We start from the raw sequence: 26,851 nt of genomic DNA on the forward strand, positions 1-26,851 counted from the left end.
AAATCATATGGCTAGTTCCTAGAAAAGCCAGAATTCAAACCTAGGTCTTTCTAATTCTAAAGCCCTTATTTTTTCCATTTTGCTGTAGTCTTGCCAGAGATTTAATCTGACTGGCAATTAGGGTTTTCTTCTAGAGATAACTAGCCTGTTTCGGATCCAAGCTGGGATTTGGGTCTATCTAGCACCAGCTTGCACCAGTGTTTGGAGGACCGAAGCCTCATCCCTTTCATTATGTTGCACGATTGATTCATGGAGGTCTAGCCTCCTGGAATGTTGGGGAGCTTGGAGAAGAGAGCAGGTGAACATCTGTCCACACTGCATCTCTTCTTCTCTCAGCCCGTGTTAGAGGGGTCACCCCACCGTGCCTAGCCTCGGGCTACACTTGGCAGTGTGACGTAGGGTGTCGTAAGAGGGACGGTAGCATTGACCAGTGGGTAGGAAACTGGGCCTGAGGAAGAAAAGCAGGAATTGGTAGGGAAAGAGGAGGCTGTGAGATGGTGAGGTGCAGGGCTGTCGGTCAGCACGTCTGTCCTGCTGGAAGCAGGCTTATGTGGAGGTAGGCTGAGCAGAAGGGAGAACTGTGTGCTGGGCATGGGAGAGACCCAACGACTTGCTCTGCGGAGAGCCTTTGGGAAAGGAGCAACTCTCATCTCTCCCAGGGATACAGATGTCTGACCTACAAGGAAAGCGGGGAGATCTGCTAGAAGACCTTGGGGGGGCCTCTCAAGTCAAGGATCCTCTCGTTTAGCCCACTTCTCTCCCTTAATTTATCTCCTGTTTTTTTTTCCTCTTTTAGCTCCCAGGGTTGCTAGAGCTCCTTGTGGAATATTTCCGGCGTTGCCTCATCGAGATCTTTGGCATTTTAAAGGAGTATGAGGTGGGTGACCCAGGACAGAGAACACTACTGGACCCTGGGAGATTCAGCAAGGCGTCTAGTCCAGCCCCTATGGAGGGGGAGGAGGAGGAAGACCTTCTAGGTCCTAAACTAGAGGAGGAAGAAGAGGAGGAAGTAGTGGAAAATGATGAGGAGATGGCCTTTTCCAGCAAGGACAAGGCGGCCTCGGAGAGTAGTGAGGAGAAACTGGTTAGCAAGTTTGACAAGCTCCCGGTAAAGATCGTGCAGAAGAATGACCCGTTTGTGGTGGACTGCTCAGATAAGCTTGGGCGTGTGCAGGAGTTTGACAGTGGCCTGCTGCACTGGCGGATTGGTGGGGGGGACACCACTGAGCATATCCAGACCCACTTTGAGAGCAAGACGGAGCTGCTGCCTACCCGGCCTCATGTGCCCTGCCCACCAGTCACCCGGAAACACGTCACGGCGGCAGAGGGGACACCAGGGACAACAGAACAGGAGGGCCCCCCACCCGATGGCCCTCCAGAGAAACGGATCACAGCCACAATGGATGACATGTTGTCCACCCGGTCTAGCACGTTGAGCGAGGAGGGAGCTAAGAGTGCAGAGGCCACCAAGGAGAGCAGCAAGTTTCCATTTGGCATCAGCCCGGCACAGAGCCACCGGAACATCAAGATCCTAGAGGACGAGCCCCACAGTAAAGATGAGACCCCACTGTGTACCCTTCTGGACTGGCAGGATTCCCTCGCCAAGCGTTGCGTCTGTGTCTCCAACACCATCCGAAGCCTGTCATTCGTGCCAGGCAACGACTTTGAGATGTCCAAACACCCGGGGCTGCTGCTGATCCTGGGCAAGCTGATCCTTCTGCACCACAAGCACCCAGAGCGGAAGCAGGCACCACTGACTTACGAGAAGGAGGAGGAGCAGGACCAAGGGGTGAGCTGCAACAAAGTGGAGTGGTGGTGGGACTGCTTGGAGATGCTCCGGGAAAACACCTTGGTCACACTCGCCAACATCTCGGGGCAGTTGGACCTCTCCCCATACCCTGAGAGCATTTGCCTGCCTGTCCTGGATGGACTCCTACACTGGGCAGTCTGCCCTTCCGCCGAAGCCCAGGACCCCTTCTCCACCCTGGGCCCCAACGCCGTCCTCTCCCCGCAGAGACTGGTCTTGGAAACCCTCAGCAAACTCAGCATCCAGGACAACAATGTGGACCTGATCCTGGCCACTCCCCCCTTCAGCCGCCTGGAGAAGTTGTATAGCACCATGGTGCGCTTCCTCAGTGACCGAAAGAACCCGGTGTGCCGGGAGATGGCCGTGGTACTGCTGGCCAATCTGGCGCAGGGCGACAGCCTGGCGGCCCGTGCCATCGCAGTGCAGAAGGGCAGCATCGGCAACCTCCTGGGCTTCCTGGAGGACAGCCTCGCCGCCACACAGTTCCAGCAGAGCCAGGCCAGCCTGCTCCACATGCAGAACCCGCCCTTCGAGCCAACTAGCGTGGACATGATGCGGCGGGCTGCCCGCGCGCTGCTGGCCCTGGCCAAGGTGGACGAGAACCACTCGGAGTTCACGCTGTACGAGTCGCGGCTGTTGGACATCTCGGTCTCACCATTGATGAACTCGTTGGTTTCACAAGTCATTTGTGATGTACTGTTTTTGATTGGCCAGTCATGACAGCCGTGGGACACCTCCCTCCCTGTGTGTGTGTGCGTGTGTGGAGAACTTAGAAACTGACTGTTGCCCTTTATTTATGCAAAACCACCTCAGAATCCAGTTTACCCTGTGCTGTCCGGCTTCTCCCTTGGGTCAAAAGTCTCTCCTAGTTCTCTTTCCTCCTCCTCTCCCCCCCCCCCCCCCCCCCCCCCCCCCCCCCCCCCCCCCCCCCGCCACACCTGTCTGTTCCTTGTCCTCACCTCACTCCCCTCAGGACCCCACCCTGTTTGGAAAGACAAAGCTCTGCCTACATAGAAGACTTTTTTATTTTAACCAAAGTTACTGTCGTTTACAGTGAGTTTGGGGAAAAAAAATAAAATAAAATAAAAATGGCTTTCCCGGCCCTTGCATCGACGGGATGCCACATTTCATAACTGTTTTTAATGGTAAAAAAAAAAAAAAAAGGAAAAAAATACAAAAAAAAAAAAACCCTCTGAAGGACAAAAAAGGTGACTGCTGAACTGTGTGTGGTTTATTGTTGTACATTCACAATCTTGCGGGAGCCGAGAAGTTCGCAGTTGTGGACAGACTCTGTTCACTGGAGAGGCCTGTGCAGTAGAGTGTAGACCCTTTCATGTACTGTACTGTACACCCGATACTGTAAACATACTGTAATAATAATGTCTCACATGGAAACAAGAGAAAACGCTGGGTCAGCAGCAAGCTGTAGTTTTTAAAAATGTTTTTAGTTAAACGTTGAGGAGAAAAAAAAAAAAAAAAAAGGCTTTTCCCCCAAAGTATCATGTGTGAACCTACAACACCCTGACCTCTTTCTCTCCTCCTTGATTGTATGAATAACCCTGAGATCACCTCTTAGAACTGGTTTTAACCTTAGCTGCAGCGGCTGCGCTGCCACGTGTGTATATACATGACGTTGTACATTGCACATACCCTTGGATACCCACAGTTTGGTCCCCCTCCCAGCTACCCCTTTATAGTATGACGAGTTAACAAGTTGGTGACCTGCACAAAGCGAGACACAGCTATTTAATCTCTTGCCAGACATCGCCCCCCTCGGCGCGATGCTGTACAGGTCTCTGTAAAAAGTCCTTGCTGTCTCAGCAGCCAATCAACTTATAGTTTATTTTTTTCCGGGTTTTTTGTTTTGTTTTGTTTTCTTTCTAATCGAGGTGTGAAAAAGTTCTAGGTTCAGTTGAAGTTCCTGATGAAGAAACACAATTGAGATTTTTTCAGTGATAAAATCTGCATATTTGTATTTCAAACAATGTAGCTAAAACTTGATGTAAATTCCTCCTTTTTTCCTTTTTTGGCTTAATGAATATCATTTATTCAGTATGAAATCTTTATACTATATGTTCCACGTGTTAAGAATAAATGTACATTAAATCTTGGTAAGACGTTTGTGAGGCTTTTTACTGTTTTCCGACTATTTAAAAGCTTGACCTTTCGGGGGGTGGGGCATGGGGAGTTGCCGGTCTCGGTTTTTGTTTTTGTTTTTGTTTTTGTTTTTGTTTTTGTTTTGAAATCTCCTGTGGTGCGCTCTCTCTCCCCACTGAGTGGTGGCATCCTGGACGCTGTCACTGTTGCATCACATCCTGGTTTACCTTCTACAGTGCAAGAAAGCGTCTGAGATGATTACACCTGCAAGAGGAAGTTTTAGACATAAAAAACACATTAGCCTCTCGAAATGAAACGGGTGTAATAGCCAAAGAAATCGATGATGCTCTAGGAAAGAAAAAAAAAAAACTTTCGGAAATAGTTGGCGAAGGGAGGATATCTGCTTTTCTAGAAAATCTTTAACAGTAAGACAATCATTTATCTTGAGGCAGCCTCCAACTTAACTTTATTTCTCCAGACTGGCACTCTCCTCTGTTACCAGATTTGAGCATTCAGCTGCTTCTTGACATCTCTGCTTGGAAGTTTAATTTGAACACCCCCCCCCCCAAGCTAAAATGCTCTGACTTCCCCCTAGAAGCCTGCTTCTCCCATAGTTTTCCCAGTAAACAGCAACTCCATTCCTTGGCCAAAAAAAAAAAAAAAAACCAAAAACCCAACTACTATCATTTCTACATCCAGTATGTTAGCGCTCTCCAAAAAAGAACCCTCAGTCTAGCCATTATCACTGTAGTTGGAGACGCTATCCTAGCTTTCTTGAATTCATGAACTACTCCCCAAACTGACCTTCTTGCTTCTGCTTTGCCTAGTTGAACCTATTCTTGACATAGTAACCAGAAACGCTCCCTTTAAAACCTAAGATCAAAAAAAAATCCTTCAGTGCGTCTCACTCCATTATCTGGCTTGCTATTACCTCCCTGGGCCCCTTTTCTCTTCCCCGTTGCTCGCTCCACCACATAGCAATGTTTCCACCTCAGGGCTTTTGCACTTTACTGTTCCCTCTGCCCAGAATACTCTTTGACCATATAACTACACGGCTGAAGTCCTTCTCTCCATCAGGTCTTTGCTCAAATACTGTATCAGCGAATCCTTCCCTGGCTACCTTATTTAAAATAGCAATCTCTGCTCCCCTGCCTTATTTCCCTCTCTGCTTTACCTTACTTGGTAGCACTTGTTACCATCTGGCCTATTGTATGGTTGACCCTTGAACAGTGCGGAGGTTAGGGGCGCACCAACCCCCTGCCCAAGCAAAAAATACAGGTGTAATTTTTTTTTTTAATTTTACACATGTTGCTTTTATTTTTTTCCTTTTTAAGTAATCTTGACCCACGGCGTGGGGCTTGAACTCATCACCCCAAGATCGAGAATTCCCATGCTCCACCAACTGAGCCAGCCGGCTAGGTGCCCCAGAAATAACACATATAACTTTTGATCCCCCCCAAAACTTAACACTATTGGCCTACTTTTGACGGGAAAAGGCTTACTGATACACAAACAGTTGATTAACGCATATTTTGTATGTTACATGTATTATATACAGTGTTTCTACAATCACTACAGGGAAAATGTCAGGAAAATTGTAACAGAAAATACACTTAGAGTACTGCACCGTATGGAAAAATCTAAGTGGACCTGTGCAGTTCAAGCCCAGTGTTCAAGGGTCAACTGTATATTGTACTCCCCTGTTGTCTTCCACTAGAATGTAAGCTCTCTGAGGGCAGGGAGGTTATTTTGTTCACTGCTCCATCCCTGTCCTACAACAGCCTGGCCACTTAAGTAGCTGTTGAATGAAATTGTAGATGTTGGCCAGATGCAGTTACTTTTATGAGGCTAAATGTTGCAATATAGAGCTTCTCCGTTCATCTCCTTCTTTGGGGAAACAACGGAGAGATCAGAAGCAGTAACAGAGAAAATGCTATTATTGTGGACACTTAGAAGTAAACTTGAAACCACAGTTTTCTAGTGAGTACCTACTTGGGTACCAGATGTAGTAGGTCAAATAACCCTACAAGGGAGGATTGAGGATTGTGCCTGTGAATCAGTATTCTGGTTCCCATTTTACAGTCGAAAATGGTTTGAGCTGGTTTGAGCTCACACACCAAGCAAGGTCCTGCTGACGACGGCCCTCCTTCCTGGGTCAGAGGACAACAAGGAGTAACTGAATCTAGCTGTGGAGCTCCGCAGGAAAGATCTTTGTTGTATTCAGCATGAGGTAAAAAGTGTCCCAAGAATATCAATCAAGCGTTCATCAGCCTAAGTGTGGTTGTTAATATTTGGGTCAGGGACAGGAATGAATAATCAGTGTTTTTCTCTATTGATTAAGGGGGAGGTAGAGACAATGGCGAACCTCCGTCAACCAGGATGACTTCCTAGGACTCTCCTGGAAAAAAAAACTGCATGGGAAACTTTTCATATCTATATTTTGGTGAGCGGTGTTGCTAATGGCTATATTTGCACCGGGCCTCTTCAACTTCATTTTCTAGTCTAGAAAGTGCATTTCTGGGCTGTGTGTGGAGCATTACCTAGGAGTTTGGTTTCCTGGGTTCCTTTCATCTACTCTCCTGCAATGCAGGGGGAGCCTAGCCTGGTCTCCAGTTTCTGACTGGAGTTACCACAGGCTGAGAGAACTGCTAGCCACTGAGCTGTGAGTAATTTGCTTTTGAGAAGTAAATAGAACCTCGCCAGTAGAGAACCCAGGGGTGTGGCCAGTAGTTCTTTTCCCAGGCTCCTCCCTCCCCACCCCCCAAATGACCTTAACCTTCTTTCATAGCTGGAGAGCAGCCAAGTCTGGCCTAAACAATACTCTCAACCTCATTGGCTCTTTTGCCTTGCAGCCACTGCCACCCCCAAGTGGCTAAGGCCCTTCCCACTAGGCCTCTCAGTGGGGTCAAGGTTTTCTAACTACTGAAAGGCAAACACCGAAAGAAGGGTGAAAAATATTTAGTGTCATGACCTTTAAAGGGTCAGTGTCTGGTGGCTCCTGCAATTGAGAGGCAGGGTGGGGACTTTGTCCTACGGTGGATGGACATCTTCAAATGATACAACAGAGGCCAAAAGGATGCTGCTTTTGGTAAATGTCCAAAACCTGGCTGGTGCCACCCCAGATCTCAGGATGGATGTAAATGTCACCGGGCACCCTTGGAAACTGCCAGTGGATACATACCCACAGGGGAAAGACGTGGCATAAAGTTCTCGTAAGGCACGGATGCCTGCCTGTCATCACAGGCATTAGACCTGCCTGCTAACAGTTGGCGGTGACTGAATCAGAAGCCAGTGTGGTCACTTTTATCCCATAATGGCGTGGCCTCAAAGCCAAGATCAGGGTCACCTACTCCATCATTCCCATAGGACTGGGGCCATGGAAAGTTTAGTGTCTCGGATGCCTGGGTCGCTCAGTCAGTTAAGCATCCGGTTCTTGACTTCGGCTCAGCTCTTGATCTCACGGTTCGTGAGTTCGAGCCCCCCCATCCGGCTCTGTGCTGACCATGAGGAGCCTGCTTGGGATTCTCCTTCTCCCTTGCTCTCTGCCCCTCCCCCACCCATTCTCTTTCTCTCTCAAAATAAATAAACTCAAAAAAAAAAAAAAAAAAGGAAGTTTAGTGTCTGAAACTGAATTACTGAGAATAGATACACTGCTCGGTCTGGGGCTTGGTTATAGTGCAGGAGCAAGGCAAGGCAGCTACAGAAAGAAATGAGTCGTCAGGTTGCTCAGCATGGTCAGTGCTCCATGAGAACTACCAACCTTCCTTCTTCACACCTCCAGTGGGAACATCACTCTTTCCCCCTTTTTGTTCAGGGAATTACAACAGCCCATCTTTATCGAGCCCTTTGTGCCAAGCACTATAGAAACCATGAGGTAGATATTACCACCGTCTCCACGAGGACGAGGACTGTGTCTGTCTTGCTCTGTGTTACATTCTCATCCCCTGTCACACAGTAGGCAGTCCCATTTTGTTGACTAAATCAAAGAGGTAATATGGGAATTTACTAGAGGAAAGAGGAGATAGGAGCCGTTAAGCCATGGTATGCCCGATGCAGGATTCTTGGCATAGCCTGTAAAGATTCGTAGTTGTGTGGAACAAAAGGAAGAGACGGAAAGAGGTAAACCTGAAAAAGACTAAAATAGTGTGGAGTGACAGAAAACCAGCTTCAGAGGCCAGAGATCCGAATTCAAGTCCCACCTTCACCACCAGCTATGTAACTTCAGGCGAGTAACTCCTCTTTTTCTGAGCCTTAGTTCCCATATCCATAAACAATTGGTGTCAGGTTAAGCTGATTCATAAACCAGATCTTTCCTGAGTATATACGATGCGCAAAGCACTGTTCTAAGTGCTGGTAACACTTTGGTGAACGAGGCCTGGGCTGTCATAGAGCTTATATTTCATAAGAAGGAAACAGACAATGAAAGGAGGAAAGTTCCTAAGACAATCAGGTGATGATAGGTGCTATGAAAATAACAGAACAGGGTGATGGGATAGTACAGGGTGCTGGCTGTGGCCAGGTAATGGCAGAAAGCCCCTCTGACAAAGCCACCTTTCAGCTGAGACCTGAAGGTAGTGGGCTGGCTAGAGGGTGGTCTGGCAGTGAGGCATCTCAAGCAGGGGAAGCAACAAGAGCAGAGCCAGGCAAGTCGAAGAAACAGAAATGCTGTAACCCTCTTACCTTCTAGGATTCTAGAAATAGTGACGCATTGCTTGTATTGTTTAGGTCAGGGGTTTGTATTATGAAATCATTTGTTGGTGGTATGGGACATTTGCTTCTTAATGGAAGTGGATGGGTGGTATAGAGTCTTTGTGGAGCCCTTGGATACGTCTCTGTCTCCCTGGCTCTCCCACAGGGCTGGCTGCTCAGCTGGCTCCCTGTGTAGATGCAGACTCCATTTTAGCTGCAGACTCTAAACGCAGACTGGAGAGAGCTGCCTCCTCAACTACTTACCCACGGCCTTGGAGGCCCAGAACCCCCTCCCATCCCACCTAGTCTTCTTCCATTCTGACAAGCCAGGGCTTTGAGAGCACAAGGTTCAGCTTTCTTGTTTTCCTGTCAGAGCAGAAGCCAGAAAATGAAACAGGAAACAGAGCGGAAGAGGAGGGGGGTGGGCAGCAGAGAAAGGAAGGAAGGAGAAATTGCTGGAAAGTAGAGCTGAAGGTCTGGACAAAGTTCTACCTCTAACGGGTGACAGTTGAGCTGTTAGAAAACATTCTGACTTGTCACAAGAGACCCCTGTCCTTTTTACAAATAGATTTTTGAGAGAATTTGGTGTGGATAGAGGGAACCTTAGGAATGCTGGTCTTTCTCCCTTGTGAATTCACAAAGCAAGAACGGTACACTGCTCAGTTTTGTCTCTGCAAACTGAGTGCTGCTGGGAGCCTCATGGACTTCTAGAGATTCAAGCCACAACCTCAGGCCCCAGTCACGAGTGTGCACCACAGCTTGGCCGATTCACTCACGGGCGTCTGAAGCTGAGGACAAGTGTCCCTGAAAAAACGGGGGGGAGAGTCCTCTCCATTTGTTTCCCTTCTGCAACACAGGACTAAAATGTGATTTCTACCCGATCCACCTTACACACAACAGTACCCTAGGGCAGCTTAGGTCTCAGAGCCTGAAATGAGGGAGAACCAAAAGCTACAGTCCCTGGCCCCCACAGAACTAATGGAGGCTAGTTTTCTCTGCCTGGAGAGATAGCAACCATCCCTTTGTTCCCACCCACGTTAATAGCTGTGGCAGAAGATAAAACCCCTCCCTCAGCCGGGGCTGTGGCCAGAGGCTAACCCAGACCCTCGCTCCGTTCTGGAGGGCCGATAACTGAAACCACAGAAGGCTTTGGAATCCTGAGAAACAAGAAATCCACCAACGGAGAAGGATTTATTATCTATTTCCTTTAAGGAGGGTGCAAAGTTGTTCTAACAGTTTCCGTTACAGGGGTGCCCACCGGCCGCTCCTCCCTAACAGACGGTTTTGTTGAGTTAGCTTCTTTTTCTTCTTCTTTTTGGCCTCACTTCCTACGAGAGCAACTGCCCGAATGAGGAAGAGTCGGGGGGGGGGGGGGGGGAGGGGCGGGGCGCATTCTCTTAAGTTTCCTTCATAATCCTTGTTAGCCACCTGAGGAGGTGGGGTTGAGGATCGAAGTAGGACACGAGGTGCCCGGGAGCTGAAGGGGAAAAGCAGGGGGATCCCCCACTTTCCTCACACCCAGGACGCAGAATGCCACTGCTGGCCACAGAAACCCCAAGGCGTTTCTTTCTATTCAGGGAACATCTATTGTGTGCCAGGCCCTGTGCTGAGCTGGGGTGGCCTGACAGCAGGGAAAGTGCGGCTCTCTCCGGCTTCTGCGAAGAGGTCGCGGGGCGGCCCGAAACTCCGAGAGCCTCAGCACACACACATCGGGAACTCAGTGGATGTTTGCGGGATGCAACCCGGGCGAGAGCGCCGACTCTGACACACGGCGGACTAACGGAAGGAGAGGGAGGGGGCCTGAGGCGCGTAAAGCGCCAGGGGGAACTCTTCAGGTGTCACCAAGGCGGGAAGGTGCCAAGGCCGAGGGGCGCGGACTCTTGGGTCCACGCCGTCCCCGCCCCGCGCGCCCGGAGTCAACATGGCCGCCGCGGAAGGGGGCGGGGCAACACCGAGTCCGGGCAGGAGGGGGGCGGGGTCGCCTCGGCGGAGCCAGTGCGCAGGCGCGGGATGCTCGGGGCCCCGGATGGAGGAGCCGAGGTTCGGGCCCCGCCTGGGAGGTCGAGACGGGCCGGCGTTGTGGACCAGGCGCCAGCTCGGGAGCCTTGGAGTTCTCGGGGGAGGGAAGCCGTCAAACGGAGGCCGAGGGAAATGAGGCGGAGGCCGCCGAGAAGCGGGGAGCCCCGCCCCTCCGCCATAGCGGCTTCCCGGTGCCGCCTCTTCCTTTACAGCCTCCCGCCCTAGCCTGCCTTCCGGCCTTAGGCCGGGCCCCGCCGGCCCCCTCGGGAGTAGTCCCTGAGCCGTGGCTCCTTTTGGGAGAAGAGGTGCCCACTGTCCATTTAGGACTATGTCCGAGAGTAAGGGTTAGAATGGGCTTCCGACCCGGCTGGGCTGGCAGAAGGCGGCCCCTGGCTCGCGACAGCCAGCGAGGCCTCTGGCCCCAAGGACCCTGAGTCACGGAAACTTCCTCACTCCACAGAGGATGCTCCAAGGGAGCATCCAAGGGTCCAGGGTTCCGATTCAGGCTCCCCCAGAGTCTCAGATAGGGCCCTCCCTTGCCCTGAGCATACCCAGTAGGAGCATGCGCTGTCTTTGGACAAGTATTGGGCTAGGACTTGGGAGACCTGGGTTGTTGCCCTGGCTGTGAAAGAGCGCATCCCCTTTGGCCCGGGTGAAGGCTGGTCGGAAGACCATGAAGTTCCAGAAGGGAAAAAATGACATTCTCTTTAAATATAGCCTAAGGTGTGTCACTTGACCCCAATGAGCCTCAGTTTCCACATCCATAAAATGGCGATGGTAACCATACTGGCCTCACAGGGTCTAATGAGATCTCTGATGTAAAAACCAAGGAGATTTTTTATTATTCACCACTATGGGCATATTTATCTCCCGGGAAGATAGAGTAAAACTAGTTGCCCTGTAAATGTCCTGCCAATTCAAGAGTCTGATTCCGTCAAGGGGTTGTTGGGAAGTGAGGTCTGCAACTAGCCAAGAGGGACAACTCACTGGCTTTATTTTGTTTTTTACTTGGTTTACCTGTAAGCTAAGAGTAGGTTACAAGTCTCCGGTGGTCGCTGGGGCTAGAGCTTGACTCTGGAGAGAGGAAAGGAAGAATGGAAGCCTGGTGAAGAGGCAGAGGTGGGTTAACTGCTTTTCTGTCCCCAACTTTTTCTTCTGCATGTGAGTGGGAAGAGAAGGAAGGGAAAAAGTGAATTCGCTCTAGGATAAAGAATCAGCCGCCGTGTGAAGTTGGCTGTACTTGTTTCTACAATTCCTCTCAATTCAGCGAGTCAGATGCTGGAAATGTTGGGTAGATTCATAAACTACCGCGGCTCTTTGGTTTTTTTCAAAAGCTTGCCTTTGAACTGAATCTTGATGAGCAAACCGGTGTGGCGTTAACGGCCCCTCCCTTCCTTCGGGCCTCCTGGTGATGGAGTGAGCAGCAGGCGCCCCCTTCTGCTGAGGAAAGTGTACTGTCAGCCTTGGCCAACCTTGCTCCCTTTCTGGAGGAATTGTATTTTCCTGTGGCTTCTGTGACTTAGGTCTTGATCTTACCGTGAGATATGGTGGGAGGAATACTTAAAGCAGTGATTTTATATCCCGAGCCAATGAACTGGTGATGCCATATCTTGTTCTTGCCACTTCCACTCAATGGGAACACAGGCTTGAAATGCCTGTTTATAATGCCAGGCCCTGGGGGTATAGTTGGGAGCAAAACAAAGCCCCCGCCCTCACAATCAACTTAAATAAGCAACAGCAGTAAGGACGACAAGGCAGAGTATAATGAGAGCATATCAAATAGTCTAGTGAGCATCAGAGAAGAATTCCAGAAACAGGTGACACCTAAAGATGTGATAGGTATTGGCCAGATAAGAAAGAATACTCTTCCAGCCCTCTCCATTAATTTCTAAGTTTTAATATTTTTTCTGTTAGGGATAGTGCACCCCAAATCAGTGAGCTGCCTCTGGTGCTCTTGCCCCCACTTCTGATTTCCCAGACTGCTGTTTGAATGTTCTGTAGGAGCCTTTGCTACTTCTTTCAGCCCAAGGAACTGTTTAAGACCAAAAAAAAAAAAAAAAAAGAAAGAAAGAAAAAGAAAAAGAAAAAAAAAGCCTTAAAGTTCATTCCTTGCCTCAGAATGGCTTTGCAATTGTTTATACATTGCTGCCATTCCAACAAAGAGATGGGGAAATAAGAGTTTTCTCCATCCCTAGTAGTCGACTCTGTCTTCCCCCTAAGTTTGTTTTAGCAATGTGAGCTGGCTGAAGTCCTGCTGAGTGGTGGTTTTCTTTTCCTTCTCCACTTAATTTAACAGACCAGCTGAACACACATCAGAGAGCTAGGCTAGAGTGTGTAGTCATTATGGTCTTCCAGTTCAGTTCTGTGCCCCACTTTTGGGACTCTGGTTTGGGATCTAGTTTATTATTCTGGGCAGGAGGAAAAGGGCACACACCAAATAATAGCAACCACAACATGGGTTTGCTCGTACTTTTTCACACTTTCGTCCATTTCACCATCATGACAATTTTGTGAGAGAAAATAGTCTGGGAAAAAAAATAGTCTGATCCCATTTTATACGTAAAGAACTGAGGCTCAGAAGGACTAAATGAGACCTTGTGAGCCACAGAGTCAGGACTTGAACCCAGGTCTTTAGTTCCTACATAGAGGCACTCAACAGTCTTTTAAAGGTTTTCTGCGAGCTTAGCTGCCAACCTCATGCCAATCTCCATGTAGAACTTTCCTGACAATACAGTGCTTCAGGGTGATACCAAGTGGGTCCCATCTGCCTTCAAGATGCTTTTCCCTCATCTGGGCCGTTAGGTGGTTGAGTTTGCCATGTAATGCCGAAGGGGGAGTCTCCTGTGAAGAATGCTTTCAAGAATTTACTTTTGGCCCACGTGTAATGTTTTCTTCTTGGGTTTTGGAGTTTAGAAGCCCAAGGGAGCTCAGTCCTGGCAGCAACACCCCTGAATTCCCGGTGATGAGAGGATGTGGCCCATGGATCCATCCAGGAAAGAGGTGCTGAGGTTTGCAGTCAGCTGCCGTGTCCTGACTCTGGTGCTGCAGGTCAGTTTCTGATCTTTTGTCCTGAACATGCTGGGCTAGGCACTAAGAATTGTCCCTGTATTCTTTCTGCCTCCCAGGTGTACCCTTCCATGTGGTTGGAACCATAGACACCTATACCTGATAACTGAGAAGTGGTCGGGACTCTTAGAAATGGTCTTTTTAAAAATATTTTATTGACTTTTTAAAGTAAACTTCATGCTCAGTGTGGGTCTCAAACTCAGTGTGGGTCTCAAACTCACAACCCCAAGAACAAGAATTGCATGTTTTACTGACTGAGCCAGCCAGGTCCCCCAGAAATGATCTTTTAATCCCTTGTTTTACACATGAAGCAGCAGAGGCCCAGAAAGGTTAAATAGCTTCCCTAAAGACACACAGCAAGTTAGAGAAGGGCCAGAGTCAGACCCCAGGGTTCCTAACTCCAGAGGTAGTGGGCTTTCTAACAGACCATGAAGTTCTGTAATGAGAGATGCCATTAGGGCATGACAGCACAAGGCATTGCCCTAGAGTCCCCTTAGCAGGAGACTGAGCACTGTGTCAGTCAGTTGAGTGCACGATCCTGAGACACTCTATGTATACTCGGTTAGTCAGCAATGTCCCAACTCTTCCCCTGGTATCGCCCCTTGCTGCCTTACCCACCACAACCCTCAGAATGCATTTGCACTTTTACAATTCCCTTTCCCCTCTGAGGCTGGCCTTGATACATATCTTAATCAAATTTCACACATATATGAATTCTATCTGGTGCCTAGCACGGTGCTCAGTGCTTAGTATGTTCTCACTGTGTGTTGTTGAATGGATGTCAACAACCTAGTGATGTTATATTAGCATAATTATGTGTGCTTTTTTTTCACAAATGGCACTTCCTCAGGCTCATAGCTGGTTCCTTTCTGGAAACCTCCTTTCTCCCTTCCCACACAATGAGGCATAGCAGCCTCTGCTGGGCCCCAGGTTCAGTTAAAAGTAGCTTCAACTTGGAGACTAGGGCCATTTTCTGTGACTATCTCTCCTGTCCCATTTGTTTTCACTGTTGAAAGTGGCCTGATAAAGAAACTGGCCAAAAAGAGAGAGAGCCTTAAAAATGGGCTCATATGGGGAAAATGACTCAGTGATGGCTTTGAACAGCATCAGATGAGTGACTGGCAGGACCGTGAACTGGCATCTGGGATAGGGAACCAGGACTAATTCCGATGGTGATCTGGAAATGAGTATGTCTCCTCTTCTCTCACTCAGCCACCACAATTATATGAAGTGCCTACTCTGTTCTGAGTACTGTGCTAGGTGATGAGTATGAAAAGTCTTGGTCTCTTTTCCTTTAAGTAACTGACAATCTAATGATGCAAAAAGACACTTGACAATAATGCTATTTCGTCATCCCTCTCTCTCCCCCAGCCCCCTTTCAGCTTTAAAGCTCACGCCTCAAGTGATATCCCCAGTTACCCTTCATTGTTGCTGGCATCTCTGTTAATGACAACTCATTCCTCTTCATTCCTTGAAGATTTTAGCTCCTGACTCACCATTGCTCTTTCCAGAACTGTTGATTTCTTGGTGGTTTCAATATTAATACAGCTGATACAACTAACCACTATCTCCTATCTTTCCAGCTCACTCCCTCTAGTAACCCAGTTCTAACGGTTCTCCCACCCCCTCAGAACTTAAAATCCGTTGGTTCTACCACTGTTTCACTGTGCCTCATCCACCTTATGGCTTCCATGCCCCTTCTTAGCCAGCTAGATTCCATGGTCCACCAGGCATACACGCATAATTCGCTTGCTCCCTTCTCCCTGGCTTACAACACAAAAGCCCAGTCACAGCTCAGTTTCATTCTCTGTCTACTGCTGCGTCTGCCCAGAGAACACACAACTGTATTGACTAGTCTCTTTCTCTGCAAGATCACTGGCCCAAGTGAGTCTTTAGTGCTACCTGGCAATCTTAGTGTATTTCCCAGGCCCATTCACCCTCCCATTCTCTCAAATTGTTCTGTACATCAGAATCCCCCTGGGGGAGCTTTAAAAAAAATGTCAATACCCAGGCTGTATCTCATACCAGTTCAATCATTAACCCTGGGGATAGGACCCAGACATTCAGACCTCAGTAGTTTTTAATTTCCTGGGGTGATTCCAGTGCACAGCCTATTTTGAGAACTAGAGTCAGAGATGACTTATTTTACACGTTTTCCTCTTTGTTCAAGTCCTTAACACCTTTTCCCCAACTTGCTTCCCTGAGTGAAAACTCAGAAAAATAGATGCCATCAGAAATGGCCTTGTGAGTGCTCCCACCTCCTCCGTCACACGCTTGCATCTGCACCTCTGGGCCTTCACTGCTGAAGTGAGGCTGAACCCAGCTCTCCTTTCCAGGCCCGCCCCCCACCTCTACCAGTGTAGCAGTTCCTACCCCCTTCTGCCTGCTCCAGCCATTCTCCCCTCTCTCCTGCAAACCTGGTGGTTGCCTTTCCACTGGATTGTTCCCATTCACAAACAAATACTTACCTCCCACATTGTCATTCACTACTACCCCACTTACAACCAAACTTATCCAAATAGTTGTCTGTTTGCCTCAGTCTGCCTTCTTCCCTTCTCTGCCAGACCCAGTCCATGAAGTCTGCTGTGTCCTCAACTCTACTGAAATAACTCTTGTCAAACTTACCAGTGACCTACACATTTCTAAATCCAATGGTCACTTTTCAGTCCCCATCTTCCTGACCTCCCAGCAGCACTTAACAGAGTTGATCACTCCCTTGCTTCACTTGGTTCTAAGACACCACTCTCTCCTGGTTTTCCTCGTACCTTACTGACTGTTCCTTCTTTATCTTCATTCTGGATCCTCATTGTCCTTCAAGCCCCAACCCCCTAAATGTTGACACATCCAGGGCCCAATCCTCCGATATCTCTTCTCTAGCCATACTTCCTCTCCAGATGATTTCATTCAGTCTCATGCCTTTAAATACCTTCTGTGCACTTATGATGCCTGAATTTACATCTCCAGCCCTGACTGCCCTCCTTACCCTCAGACTCCTAGATCTCACTGCCTTGTTGACCTCTGCGCTGGAATGTCTTAACTCAAATTTAGCTAGTCTAGAACCGAACTCCCGATTGTCCTCCAACAAGTCGGTTCTTCTTCATTTTATTAAATGGTAATTCTTCCCTTCCAGTTGCTCAACCGAAATCCTAGTTCTCCTTCATCCCGCAGGCTCTCTTCAATGTCGTCATCCCAGATCACCGTGCAGAAGCCTTCTCTCCTCCTCGCCTCACCTCCTCGGGCTCTGTGGACCAACTTGTGGAAGGTCTTCTGGGTGGCCTGTCTCACTGGGATGCGGAACACTTCCTGTTCATTGCCGAGCACGGCTATCTGTATGAGCACAACTTTGCCTTCTTCCCTGGCTTCCCCCTGGCTCTCCTGGTGGGAGCTGAACTCCTGAGACCCCTGCGGGCATTACTGAACCTACGGAGTTGCCTGTTAATCTCAGTAGCGTTGCTCAATTCTTTGTTCTCCGTCCTGGCTGCAGTCGCACTTCACGACCTGGGCCGTCTGGTTTTGCACTGTCCCCGCCAGGCCTTTTACGGAGCCCTGCTCTTCTGCCTCAGCCCAGCCAATGTCTTCCTGGCAGCTGGTTACTCAGAAGCTTTGTTTGCCCTCCTGACATTCAGCGCCATGGGGCAGCTGGAAAGGGGCCGAAGCTGGACTAGTGGACTCCTCTTTGCCCTTGCCACTGGTGTACGTTCTAATGGGCTGGTCAACATTGGCTTCCTCGTGTATTCTCAGTGCCAAAGCTTTCTGTCTTCTCTCATGGTGCTGAATCCTCTGAGACAGCTCTTGAAGCTGATGGGCTCTGTGTTCCTCTCTGTGCTCATACTTGGCCTTCCCTTTGCCCTCTTTCAGTATTATGCCTATACTCAGTTCTGTCTGTCAGGCTCAGCCCACCCCATCCCTAAGCCCTTGCTGCAGTTAGCTGTTGACAAGGGCTACCGGATCGTGGAGGGAAATGAGCCACCTTGGTGCTCCTGGGAACTTCCCCTAATATATAGCTATATCCAGGATATCTACTGGAATGTTGGCTTTTTGAGATACTATGAGCTCAAGCAGGTGCCCAATTTCCTACTGGCTGCACCAGTGGCCCTCCTGGTTGCCTGGGCCACGTGGACATATGTGACCACCCACCCTTGGTTCTGCCTTACCCTTGGAATGCAAAGGAGCAAGAAGAGTAAGACCCTAGAAAAATCTGATTCTGGATTCCTCGGTCCTCGGGTGTTTGTGTACCTGGTCCACGCTGCAGCACTGTTGCTGTTTGGCAGTCTGTGCATGCATGTTCAGGTGAGGTGGGATAAGGGTGTGAGTTCCTGGCTGGGATAAGGGTGTGAATACAGGCAGGACCCCTTGGCCAGGGACAAGGAAGCCTGCTAGCTTCTCCCATTTGAGAAACCTGCACCTAATTTATTCATTCAACAACTATTTGTGGGCTTTCTTTGTCTAGATCCTGGGTCAGACCACTGAGGAATGGAACACAAGTGAGATAAGGTTGCTGCCCTGGTGGGTCTCATGGTAGAAATGGGGAGACAGACACTTCCCAGATAAAATTCTAGTCTAGCGGGATGGAAGAGGAGTTGCTGCTTTGAGATCAAGTATTGTGGAAGCACAGAGCAAAAAATGGACTGAAGGAGTTGAGGAGGGCATCATACTAAGGCTGGGTCCTAAAGAGTAAGAAGGAATGCGTTTAAGAAGCAGAGGAAAACTATTCTGGGCAGATGAAGGGTGTGTGCGGAGACACGAGAGTTGTAGAAGGACCTGCTGTGATGGTGATAAAGGAGTAAGTGCAGAGGAGAGCTCGGGACCTTCCCCTCCTGTATGGTTAACACCCAGAGGGTCTGCTTGAGTGTTGACTTGTTGAGGTGCTCTCCACTCTGGCAGACACTCCGTCTTCAGAGGAGCTCCCTTGTGCCATGTTTGGGGTGGGGGTGGGGAGATAGGAATGGGAAGTGTTAGATACTTTCTGGTTTTTTTTTATTCATTCCTGGCTGTGGCCCCATTTCCCACATAATCTCGAGGAAGTTGTTTTTCTCCGTGCCGGCCACTCCTTAGCAGTTTCTGCCTCTTGGAGGCGCACATTGGCTGTTTGTGAAGTTCTCTGGGCTGTGTGAAGAAGAGGCACAGGGGAAATAGAAAGTAGCATTCTGTGTTTGTAGCTGGATTAACTAGTAGAGTGCGTGCCAGCAAAGCTTAGAGTTTCCAGCTTAGATGAGGGAGGCCATGTGGAGACTTGGCTCTGAACTCCCCTAGAAGGGAAAATGTTGAACCGCAGGATTGCCTGCCCCTTTTCCCTCTGTTTTGCCATTCCCAGGGGATGAGGGAACCACTTCAGGTCCCCAAAGCCCACGTCACAGCCTAGTGTTTAGAGTCCAGGCCCTAGGCTAAAATTGGACCCCATAGAGTTTTTAGTATTGATTGGCCCATTACTGTAGTAATTAGCCTGTAGCTGTTTATTTGTAACATTGAGGTCACCCGGCTGGTGTTACACACAGCTTTATCAGGCAGATCCTAAGTTCTGCTGTGTCTCTTTTCCAGTACAATACATTTCTAGTCATGGGGCTGTAGTTCACCTAGCAGCAGGGAAGTCCCAGGCTGGTCTGGTTTGAAGCATTGACAGTCCAGTAAATGTCGGTTTTCCCTCTCTTACGATTTCAGGTTCTCACCAGATTTCTAGGTTCCTCCACTCCTATTGTGTACTGGTTTCCAGCTTACTTGCTTCAGGATCAAGAGCCACTGTTGAGATCCCTAGAGACTGTGCCTTGGAAGCCGCTTGCAGGGGCCTGCCCACCAGGACAAAAGGTCCCCAGGAATTCCATCATGGGACTTTTGTACAACTGGAAAACCTGTTCTCTAGTCACACGATGCATTCTGGGATACTTCCTGTCTTACTGGCTCCTGGGACTACTCCTGCATTGCAACTTCCTGCCTTGGACATGACCTGGAGTCTCAGGGGTCTGGAAGTACAGATACACACTGGGACTGGCTGCACTGCCCTGGGACCATTGCTCCGTCCATTAGAACCCCTCCGTCTCTCTCTCTGAAGGTTGGTCAGGACTGGGAGAAGTGTGAGCCACTGGAGAACCCCTGCTGGTCCTGGCTGTGGCAAATTTTAGATTAGTAGCAGCTATTTTCTCTGTGAGTAAAGAAATCATACTCTAGGTCTAAAGTTACACTTGGATCTGTCCCCTCAACCAAGCATAGCAAAGATAGTTGCAAACTTACCACTGACCCACATGTAAATTTAAATGTAGATTGTTTAAATGTCTATTTCATCAAAGGCTCTGGCTGATAGGCTGGTAATGGTCCACACATGATGGCAGAGGCCTGAACAGTGTAGTGGCAGTAAGAAGTAAAGTAGGACCACCTTTTTAATGGGACATTGTTTCTGATTACTTTTTTCATGATTCGTTCATTTATTTATATGAAAAAACTTGCAAAGATAGGCAAATTAAACAACTGTTGGTTATGCAGGCAATGAATTACCTTTTTTAAAATACTACAAATTTCTTAGGGAAAAGGTCATGGTAAAAAGAACATTGCACAAAGAAGCAGGAGACCTGGATTGTAGTCCTCTCAGTAAAACCCCACTTACCAGCTGTGTGACCTTGGGAGGGTTTTCACAGCCTTAGTCACCTCTTCTGAAACTGGGGGAAATAATATTATCCTATTGGGAGAGGAGAGGGGATGGGCTATATAATCTAGTAGGTCTCTTTCTGCTCTAGGATCTTAAGAGCTGCCTTAAGCCATGGAATCACCCCAGTCTAAACACTTCATGTAGTGGCTCAAACATGTGAGTTTAGGAGAAAATATCCAATTCTCCTGCTTTCAGTACTTAGAAGGAACTCTCCCTTCTTGGGTGCAACTCTGAGGGGGTAACTCAAGTGACCTTTCCTTTGAATGAGGGAAAGCAGCGACACCTGGCAAATACGGCTCCCTGACCGGTGTAAGTAAATCTGTGCCGGGCAAGTAAATGGTCAAAGTGGTGACTGGTTTCCCTGCCCTGCCCAAGTGTCTGTGCTTGCTTGATTGGTAGACATGGGTCAGAGGAGCCAACCAGGCAGCATGAATTGAAAAATTGTGAGTAAGTACAAGGTTGAACGAAATGGTATCTTTCTGGCTCCCATTCGGTTATGAGCCCATCACTGTACTGGTGGTAAGAGCATTGACCCCTCCTCAGCTATTTTTGCTCATTCTTTGAGCCAGGTAAGAGGCTCTGTATCGTCACCACTCGATCCCGGTTTGAGCTAAAAATTCCAACAAGCAGAAATTTCAAAATAGATGGGTAATCATAGCTTCTGGAGAGCACTGAGAATTGGAATTTTGACATGCTCCCTCTGACCATGACAGAAAGCTAAACTTGCCAGCTGAAGGGAAGCTCCTGGCTGAGCCCCAACACCCTCTGTTGGAGCTTCTAGTCAGCCTGGCCAATAAGCATTTCCCATCCATTGCCCCAGCTTTAGCACAGCTGAGAGCATTTGGTCCAGAGTCAAATGCTTCTGAAAATGTACACACAGATTGGGGCAGCCCTCTGCCTTCTGCCAAGACACCCGAGTGCCCTTCTTGGCAAAAGAGGATAACCCCTGCCCTAGTGTCCCTCCAGTTGGCAGAAACCATTCCCTCCTTCCTCACCAACAGCTGCAAATCCACCCCGTGTGCAGGAAGACTTGAGGTCCTATTTCAGCTCTGTACCGCAGAGGTAGGAGCACTAGATGCTTTGTTTTCATGGATTCTCCTCTTTACCTCTTTTTGGGGGGTGAACAGGACATGTTGCTTGCAGACACAAATTCTTTCAAGGACCAGAACCCCTACAAATGGAAATCCCACCTTCTCAACTAATACCGGAGGAATCAAACTCTTGGTGTTCTGCAAAGGCCTTAATGGTTACATTTGATCATAGAGGAGATAACTGAGGACCCCAGCTAGGTGGACACACCTGGTATGTGACCTGGAGACGGGCACAGTTTTCTCTCTGACCTTGGAGGGATCTAGTTGCTATTCTCCAAGGATCTAAGGAATGGGCTGATTTTATGGCCAGCAGCTGTCCTTTTACCATCCTATTAACAGTCTTTAATAGTCTGGGAGAGGGACATGAAGGGCCCAAGGCAGGAAGCTTCCTGTTTACCCTAAGGTCTAACAATGCTGCAGCTGGGTTGGGCGTCTACAATTTCAGAGAAAAGTCATTTCCTTCTGAGACCCAGCTAAAACAGAAACCAGACGCTTCATACACCTAAGAAGTAGATGCTTTTTTGTTCTTTAATGAAGGTGGGAGGAGAGGGAGTGTTTGACATGTCTTTACCAGTCCCCTTGAGGAAAAATCACTTCTTTTCTTGAACAGACCTTCTCACCTTCGTCTAAAAATGTAGTGTGTGCAAGCTCAAAGGATTTGAAATTGATGGATTCTTTCAACAATTGTTTATTATGCCTGTTTTAGGGACGAAAGGTGATTGGCTATATGTCCTGCCCTCAAATAACTGTCTAACAGAGTTGCTAGCAGATACACAGAAACATTAATCAAGGTAGAAACTGGAAAATTCTGAAGACTGAAGGGCCGCGTAAACTTCTTGCTCTGTACCTCTCTAGAACTTTTTATGACAAGGAAGAGTTAAAGTTTTGCTTGTATGCTTAGGAAAAGGTAAGTGAGGTACAGATTAAGTCCTCTGTAAATTCACACAAGGTGGTGATCCCTTCCAGTTTGTAATACCTGAACAGACTTGGCGGGGAAATAACCTTTGAGCTGGACTTGGAAGGACAGAAAGGATTTGAAAGTTAAGGGCAGAGAATGAGTATAGGAAGCAGGCCATGGAACAGGACTGGAAGAAGCTTAGCTTGAGTGGAACTGAGGTATTGTCATTGAGATCTGCGTACTGACGCATAAATGTGAGCCAGATACTGAATCTCTGAGCCTCAGTTTACTCATCTGTGAAGTGTGGATAACACTATCTACCTCACAGATGTGAATATTATCCGTCTCATAGGGTTGTTGTGGAAACTAAATGAAAAGTGTTTAGAACAGTCCAACAAATGAATAGCTGCACTTCAGACTTGCTGAGTTTACAATGACAACACATTCAACACATTCATACGCCAGGAAATGTGGAACTGGAGACAAGGAGAGAGGTCAGGGAGCCATCCACACAGACATGATCATTACAGCAGCAGCCATGATCTTGGACGAGACTGTCAGAAAAGTATAGAGTAGGAGGGCCTAGAAGACCTTGGGCAAGTGATTCAACTTCTCCAAGCCAGTTTTCTTATCCTGAAAATGGGGGTGATAGTACCAACCCCACAGAGTAGTTACGAGGATTAAATGAGACACTAGATAAAGCACTAGCACGGCACCTGGCAATAGTAAGAACTTCATGAACAGTGGGTATTTATCATCATCATCATCATCATCATCATCAAAGGACTAGAAAAAAAATAGGGAAGAGAAAGCTTCAAGAAGAAAAAGATAGTTACTAAGATCACACACTGTTAAGGAAAGGATGGGAAAAGTTATTGATTTAGGGATTAGGGATATTATTCAAGATAGACTAACTGCTGTAATAAACAACTACTAAAACTCAGTGGCTTAATCATACAAGCTCCTTTCTTGTTTACATCGTAGTCTGGTGCAGCTTTGGAGAGGGAGGCCTCTTCTACCCAGTCGTTTGGGACCCAGGCTTCTACCATTTTGTGACTCTCCCTCTAGATGCTCAGAGTCCTCTGCTTTCAGAGAGGTTTTAAGAGGCTAGGCCTAAAGGAGATGCACATCACTTGCGCTTCGTACCATTGGCTAGAACTCAGTCACATGGCCGCATCTAACTGCAAGGGAGGTTGGGAAGTAGGGTTCCCAGATGAAATACAGGATGTTCAGTTAAAATTTAATTTTGGGTAAACAAACTTTTTTCAGTATAATTATGGTTTCAAACATTGCACAGGACATGCTTCTACTAAGAAATTCTTCATTGTTTATCTGAAATTCAAATTTAACCAGGCAGCCTGTATTTTTATTTGCTAAATCTGGGAACCCTACTGGGAAATAAAGTCTGGATGTGGGTTTAGGAAGAAGAAAATACAGATATTTGTGTCACAGTCTGCCTCAGTCTTTCAGAGCCAAATACCTGTTTTTGCTCTTCTCACAGAGAGAACACACCCCTTCCCAAGGGAGATAACCCCAAATCCCATCTAGTGACTATATTCAGCTCCAAGTCTCTCAGTCTGCTTCTGATTTGGTTCCTTATGAACTGAAAAAACAAAACATCCAATGGCAGAACAAGAATAACGTCCATAGAAATATCTATTTAGAAAAGGAAAGAATTGAAGATGTGTCACAGCCTCTGATCCAAAGCAGTTCTGAATCTCCACTGGTCAGATTATCAAAGTCCTCTTCCCTGGGGCTGGAGACACTCCTTGATTAGACCCTGATTTGTTCCAGGAGGGACTTCTTTGTCCATTGTTCTCCATGCCTCCTGGCTGTGCCCTCTGGCTCATTGATTATCCTTTAGGGCCGCATCTGAGATGGGCTTTGGGCACTATGACCTCCTTGGAGAATGTGCAGGTTTCACAGTCTACTTCCTGCTGGTGCAAGCATGGGGACCAAAACATTATTTTAAATCATGGCCAGCCAGAGACACCCATGTGTGCACTCACGGGCACTCATGGGTATGTATATGTTAAAATATACATAAAACTTAGCATTTTAACCACTTTTAAGTGTGAAGTTCAGTGGCATTAGTATATTCACGTTGTCATCCAACAATCACCACCATTCAGCTCCAGAACTTTTTCATCTTTCCAAACTAAAACCTGATACCCATTCAGCAGTAACCCCCCATTCCCTCTACCCTCCCATCGTCTGACAATCATCATTCTACTTTGTGTGAATCTGGCCACTCCTTCACATATTTGTCCCTTTGTGACTAGCTTATTTCACTTCTCATTATACCTTCAGGGTTTATCCGTATTGTATGTAGCCTATGTCACATTTTCCTTTTTATGGCTGAATAATATTCCATTGTATGAATACACCCCATTTTGCTTATCCAAGCATCTGTCAATGGAGCATCTGTCAATGGATATTTTGGATGCTTCCACCTTTTGGCTATTAATGAATAATACTGCTATGAATATTAGTAGACAAGTGTCTGTTTAAGTCCCTGCTTTCAATTCTTTTGGGTATATACCCAGCATTGGAATTGCTGGATGATATGCTAATTCTATGTTTAATTTTTTGAGGAACTATCATGCTGTTTTCCACAGGAGTCACACCATTTTACATTCCGACTAGCAATGCACATGTTTCAAATTTCTCCACATTCTCACCAACACTTGTTTTATTTTATTTTTTAGAGTAGGCTCCATGCCCAATGTGGGGCTTGAACTCACAACCCTGAGATTAAGAGTCACATGCTTTACCAACTGAGCCAGCCAGGTGCCCCTATTTTGTTTTGTTTTAACTAATAGCCATCCTAGTGGGTAGAAGGTGATGTCTCATTGTGGTTTTGATTTGCATTTCCCTAATGATAAGTGATGTTGAACACCTTTTCATGTGCTTACTGGTGCATGAAATGTATACCTTTGGAGAAACATTCAGATCTTTTGCCCATATTTTGAAAGTCTATTTATTTTGAGAGAGCGAGAGAGAGAGAGCATGAGCAGAGGAGAGGCAGAGAAAGAAGGAGAGAGAAACTCCTAAGCAGGCTCTGTGCTGTCAGTGCAGAGCCTGACATGGGACTTGATCCCACAAACCATAAGGTGACCTGAGCTGAAATCAAGAGTCGGATGCTTAGTCGACTGAACCACCCAGGCACCTCTCCTTTGCCCATTTTTAAATCAGGTTGCTTGTTTTTTGTTGTTTTTGAGTTGTTGGATATTTTGGATACCAGTCAGATACATGATTTGCAAATATTTTCTCTCATTCCATAGGTTGCCCGGTTGCCTTATTGCTTTGTTCATAGTGTCCTTTGATGCACAAAAGTTTTAATTTTGATGAAGTCCAATTTTATCTATTTTTCTCTTGTTGCCTATGCTTTCAAGGTTATGTGCAAGAAATCATTGCCAAATCCAATGTCATGAAGTTTTGCTCTTTGTTTTCTTCTAAGAGTTTTATGGTTTTAGCTCTTATGTTTAAGTGTTTGATCTGTCTGGGGTTAATTTTTGTATGTGATGTGAGAGAAAAGTCTAACTTCCATTCTTTTGCATGTGAATATCCAATTTTCCTAGTACCGTGTGTTGAAAAGACAATCCTTTCTCCATTGACTGGTCTTGGGGCCCTTGTTGAAACCATTTGACCATATATGCAAAGTTATTTCTTTTTCTTTTCTTTTTTAAAAATGTTTTTTAAAATTTATTTTGAGAGAGAGAGAGAGAGCAGAGGAAAGGCAGAGAGAGAGAGAGAGAGAGAGAGAGAGAGGGAGAAAGAGAATCCCAGGCTTGATCCCACAAACCATAAGATCATGACCTCAGCTGAAATCAAGAGTCGGACACTTAACTGACTGAGTCACTCAGGTACCTCTATGCAAGGTTATTTCCAGGCTTTTAATTTTATTCCATTGGTCTATATGTCTGTCTTTATGCCAGTACCATACTGTTTTGATTCCTGTAGCTTTGTAGTACATTTTGAATATTTTTTTCTGTTTATTTTATTTTTGAGAGAGAGAGTCAGAGCATGAGTTGGGGAGCAGCAAAGAGGGAGGGAGAGAGAGATCCAAAACAGGCTCCAGGCTCTGAGCTGTCAGCACAGAGCCTCATGTGGGGCTTGAACCCACAAACGGTGAGATCATGACCTGAGCTGAAGTCGGATGCTCAACCGACTGAGCCACCTAGGTGTCCTGTAGTACATTTTGAAATCAGGAAATGTGAGACCTCCAATTTTATTCTTTTTTTTTTTTTTTTAATTTTTTTTTTTCAACGTTTATTTATTTTTGGGACAGAGAGAGAGACAGAGCATGAACGGGGGAGGGTCAGAGAGAGAGAGGGAGACACAGAATCGGAAACAGGCTCCAGGCTCTGAGCCATCAGCCCAGAGCCCGACGCGGGGCTCGAACTCACGGACCGCGAGATCGTGACCTGGCTGAAGTCGGACGCTTAACCGACTGTGCCACCCAGGCGCCCCTCCAATTTTATTCTTGATTGAAATTGTTTTGACTGTTCAGGGTCCCTTGAGATTTCATACTAATTTTAGGCAGA

The 26,851-nt window shown here is 47.3% G+C and overlaps 2 protein-coding genes and 1 long non-coding RNA gene across 11 annotated transcripts in view; 2 read left to right on the top strand and 1 right to left on the bottom strand.

The window, feature by feature from the left end:
- The window catches only part of ARID1A (AT-rich interaction domain 1A), a 69,000-nt gene extending 65,697 nt beyond the window's left edge, over positions 1-3,303 (top strand). For all 3 annotated transcript variants that reach the window (XM_045476202.1, XM_045476203.1, XM_045476204.1), the window contains exon 20: positions 797-3,303. In XM_045476202.1, the coding sequence (XP_045332158.1) occupies positions 797-2,527 (1,731 nt within the window). In that variant the 3' untranslated portion in view covers positions 2,528-3,303. The remainder of the gene's footprint in view (positions 1-796) is intronic.
- Positions 3,176-8,984, bottom strand: LOC123597421. 2 transcript variants are annotated; one of them, XR_006712118.1, is made up of 2 exons: positions 8,585-8,984; positions 3,176-4,168 (listed from the first exon to the last, which is right to left on the bottom strand). It is a non-coding gene; the product is annotated as an uncharacterized LOC123597421 (long non-coding RNA). The 2 variants fall into 2 exon arrangements; XR_006712119.1 differs by lacking the exon at positions 8,585-8,984 and adding an exon at positions 4,709-5,250.
- Positions 8,985-10,006: 1,022 nt separating this feature from the next.
- Positions 10,007-20,156, top strand: PIGV (phosphatidylinositol glycan anchor biosynthesis class V). 6 transcript variants are annotated; one of them, XM_045476207.1, is made up of 5 exons: positions 10,007-11,335; positions 11,637-11,731; positions 13,526-13,660; positions 16,847-17,968; positions 19,337-20,156. In XM_045476207.1, the coding sequence occupies exons 3-5, from the start codon at positions 13,583-13,585 to the stop codon at positions 19,616-19,618; spliced, it is 1,482 nt and encodes a 493-aa protein (XP_045332163.1). In that variant the 5' UTR covers positions 10,007-11,335; positions 11,637-11,731; positions 13,526-13,582; the 3' UTR covers positions 19,619-20,156. The 6 variants fall into 6 exon arrangements, with proteins under 6 accessions (XP_045332163.1, XP_045332162.1, XP_045332164.1 ...); XM_045476206.1 differs by having other exon boundaries at positions 10,007-10,950; XM_045476208.1 differs by having other exon boundaries at positions 10,007-10,917.
- The last annotated feature ends 6,695 nt before the right edge of the window (positions 20,157-26,851 follow it).

Source organism: Leopardus geoffroyi, chromosome C1 (genome assembly GCF_018350155.1).
Source record: "Leopardus geoffroyi isolate Oge1 chromosome C1, O.geoffroyi_Oge1_pat1.0, whole genome shotgun sequence".
In the NCBI taxonomy this organism is placed as follows: Eukaryota; Metazoa; Chordata; class Mammalia; order Carnivora; family Felidae; genus Leopardus; species Leopardus geoffroyi.

Bases quoted from the DNA above. Each gene is read 5' to 3' on its own strand.
- PIGV (XM_045476207.1), top strand. From the start codon at position 13,583: ATGTGGCCCATGGATCCATCCAGGAAAGAGGTGCTGAGGTTTGCAGTC. The intron at 13,661-16,846 runs GTCAGTTTCTGA...TTCATCCCGCAG, and splicing joins TCCTGACTCTGGTGCTGCAG to GCTCTCTTCAATGTCGTCAT. The intron at 17,969-19,336 runs GTGAGGTGGGAT...TTACGATTTCAG, and splicing joins GTCTGTGCATGCATGTTCAG to GTTCTCACCAGATTTCTAGG.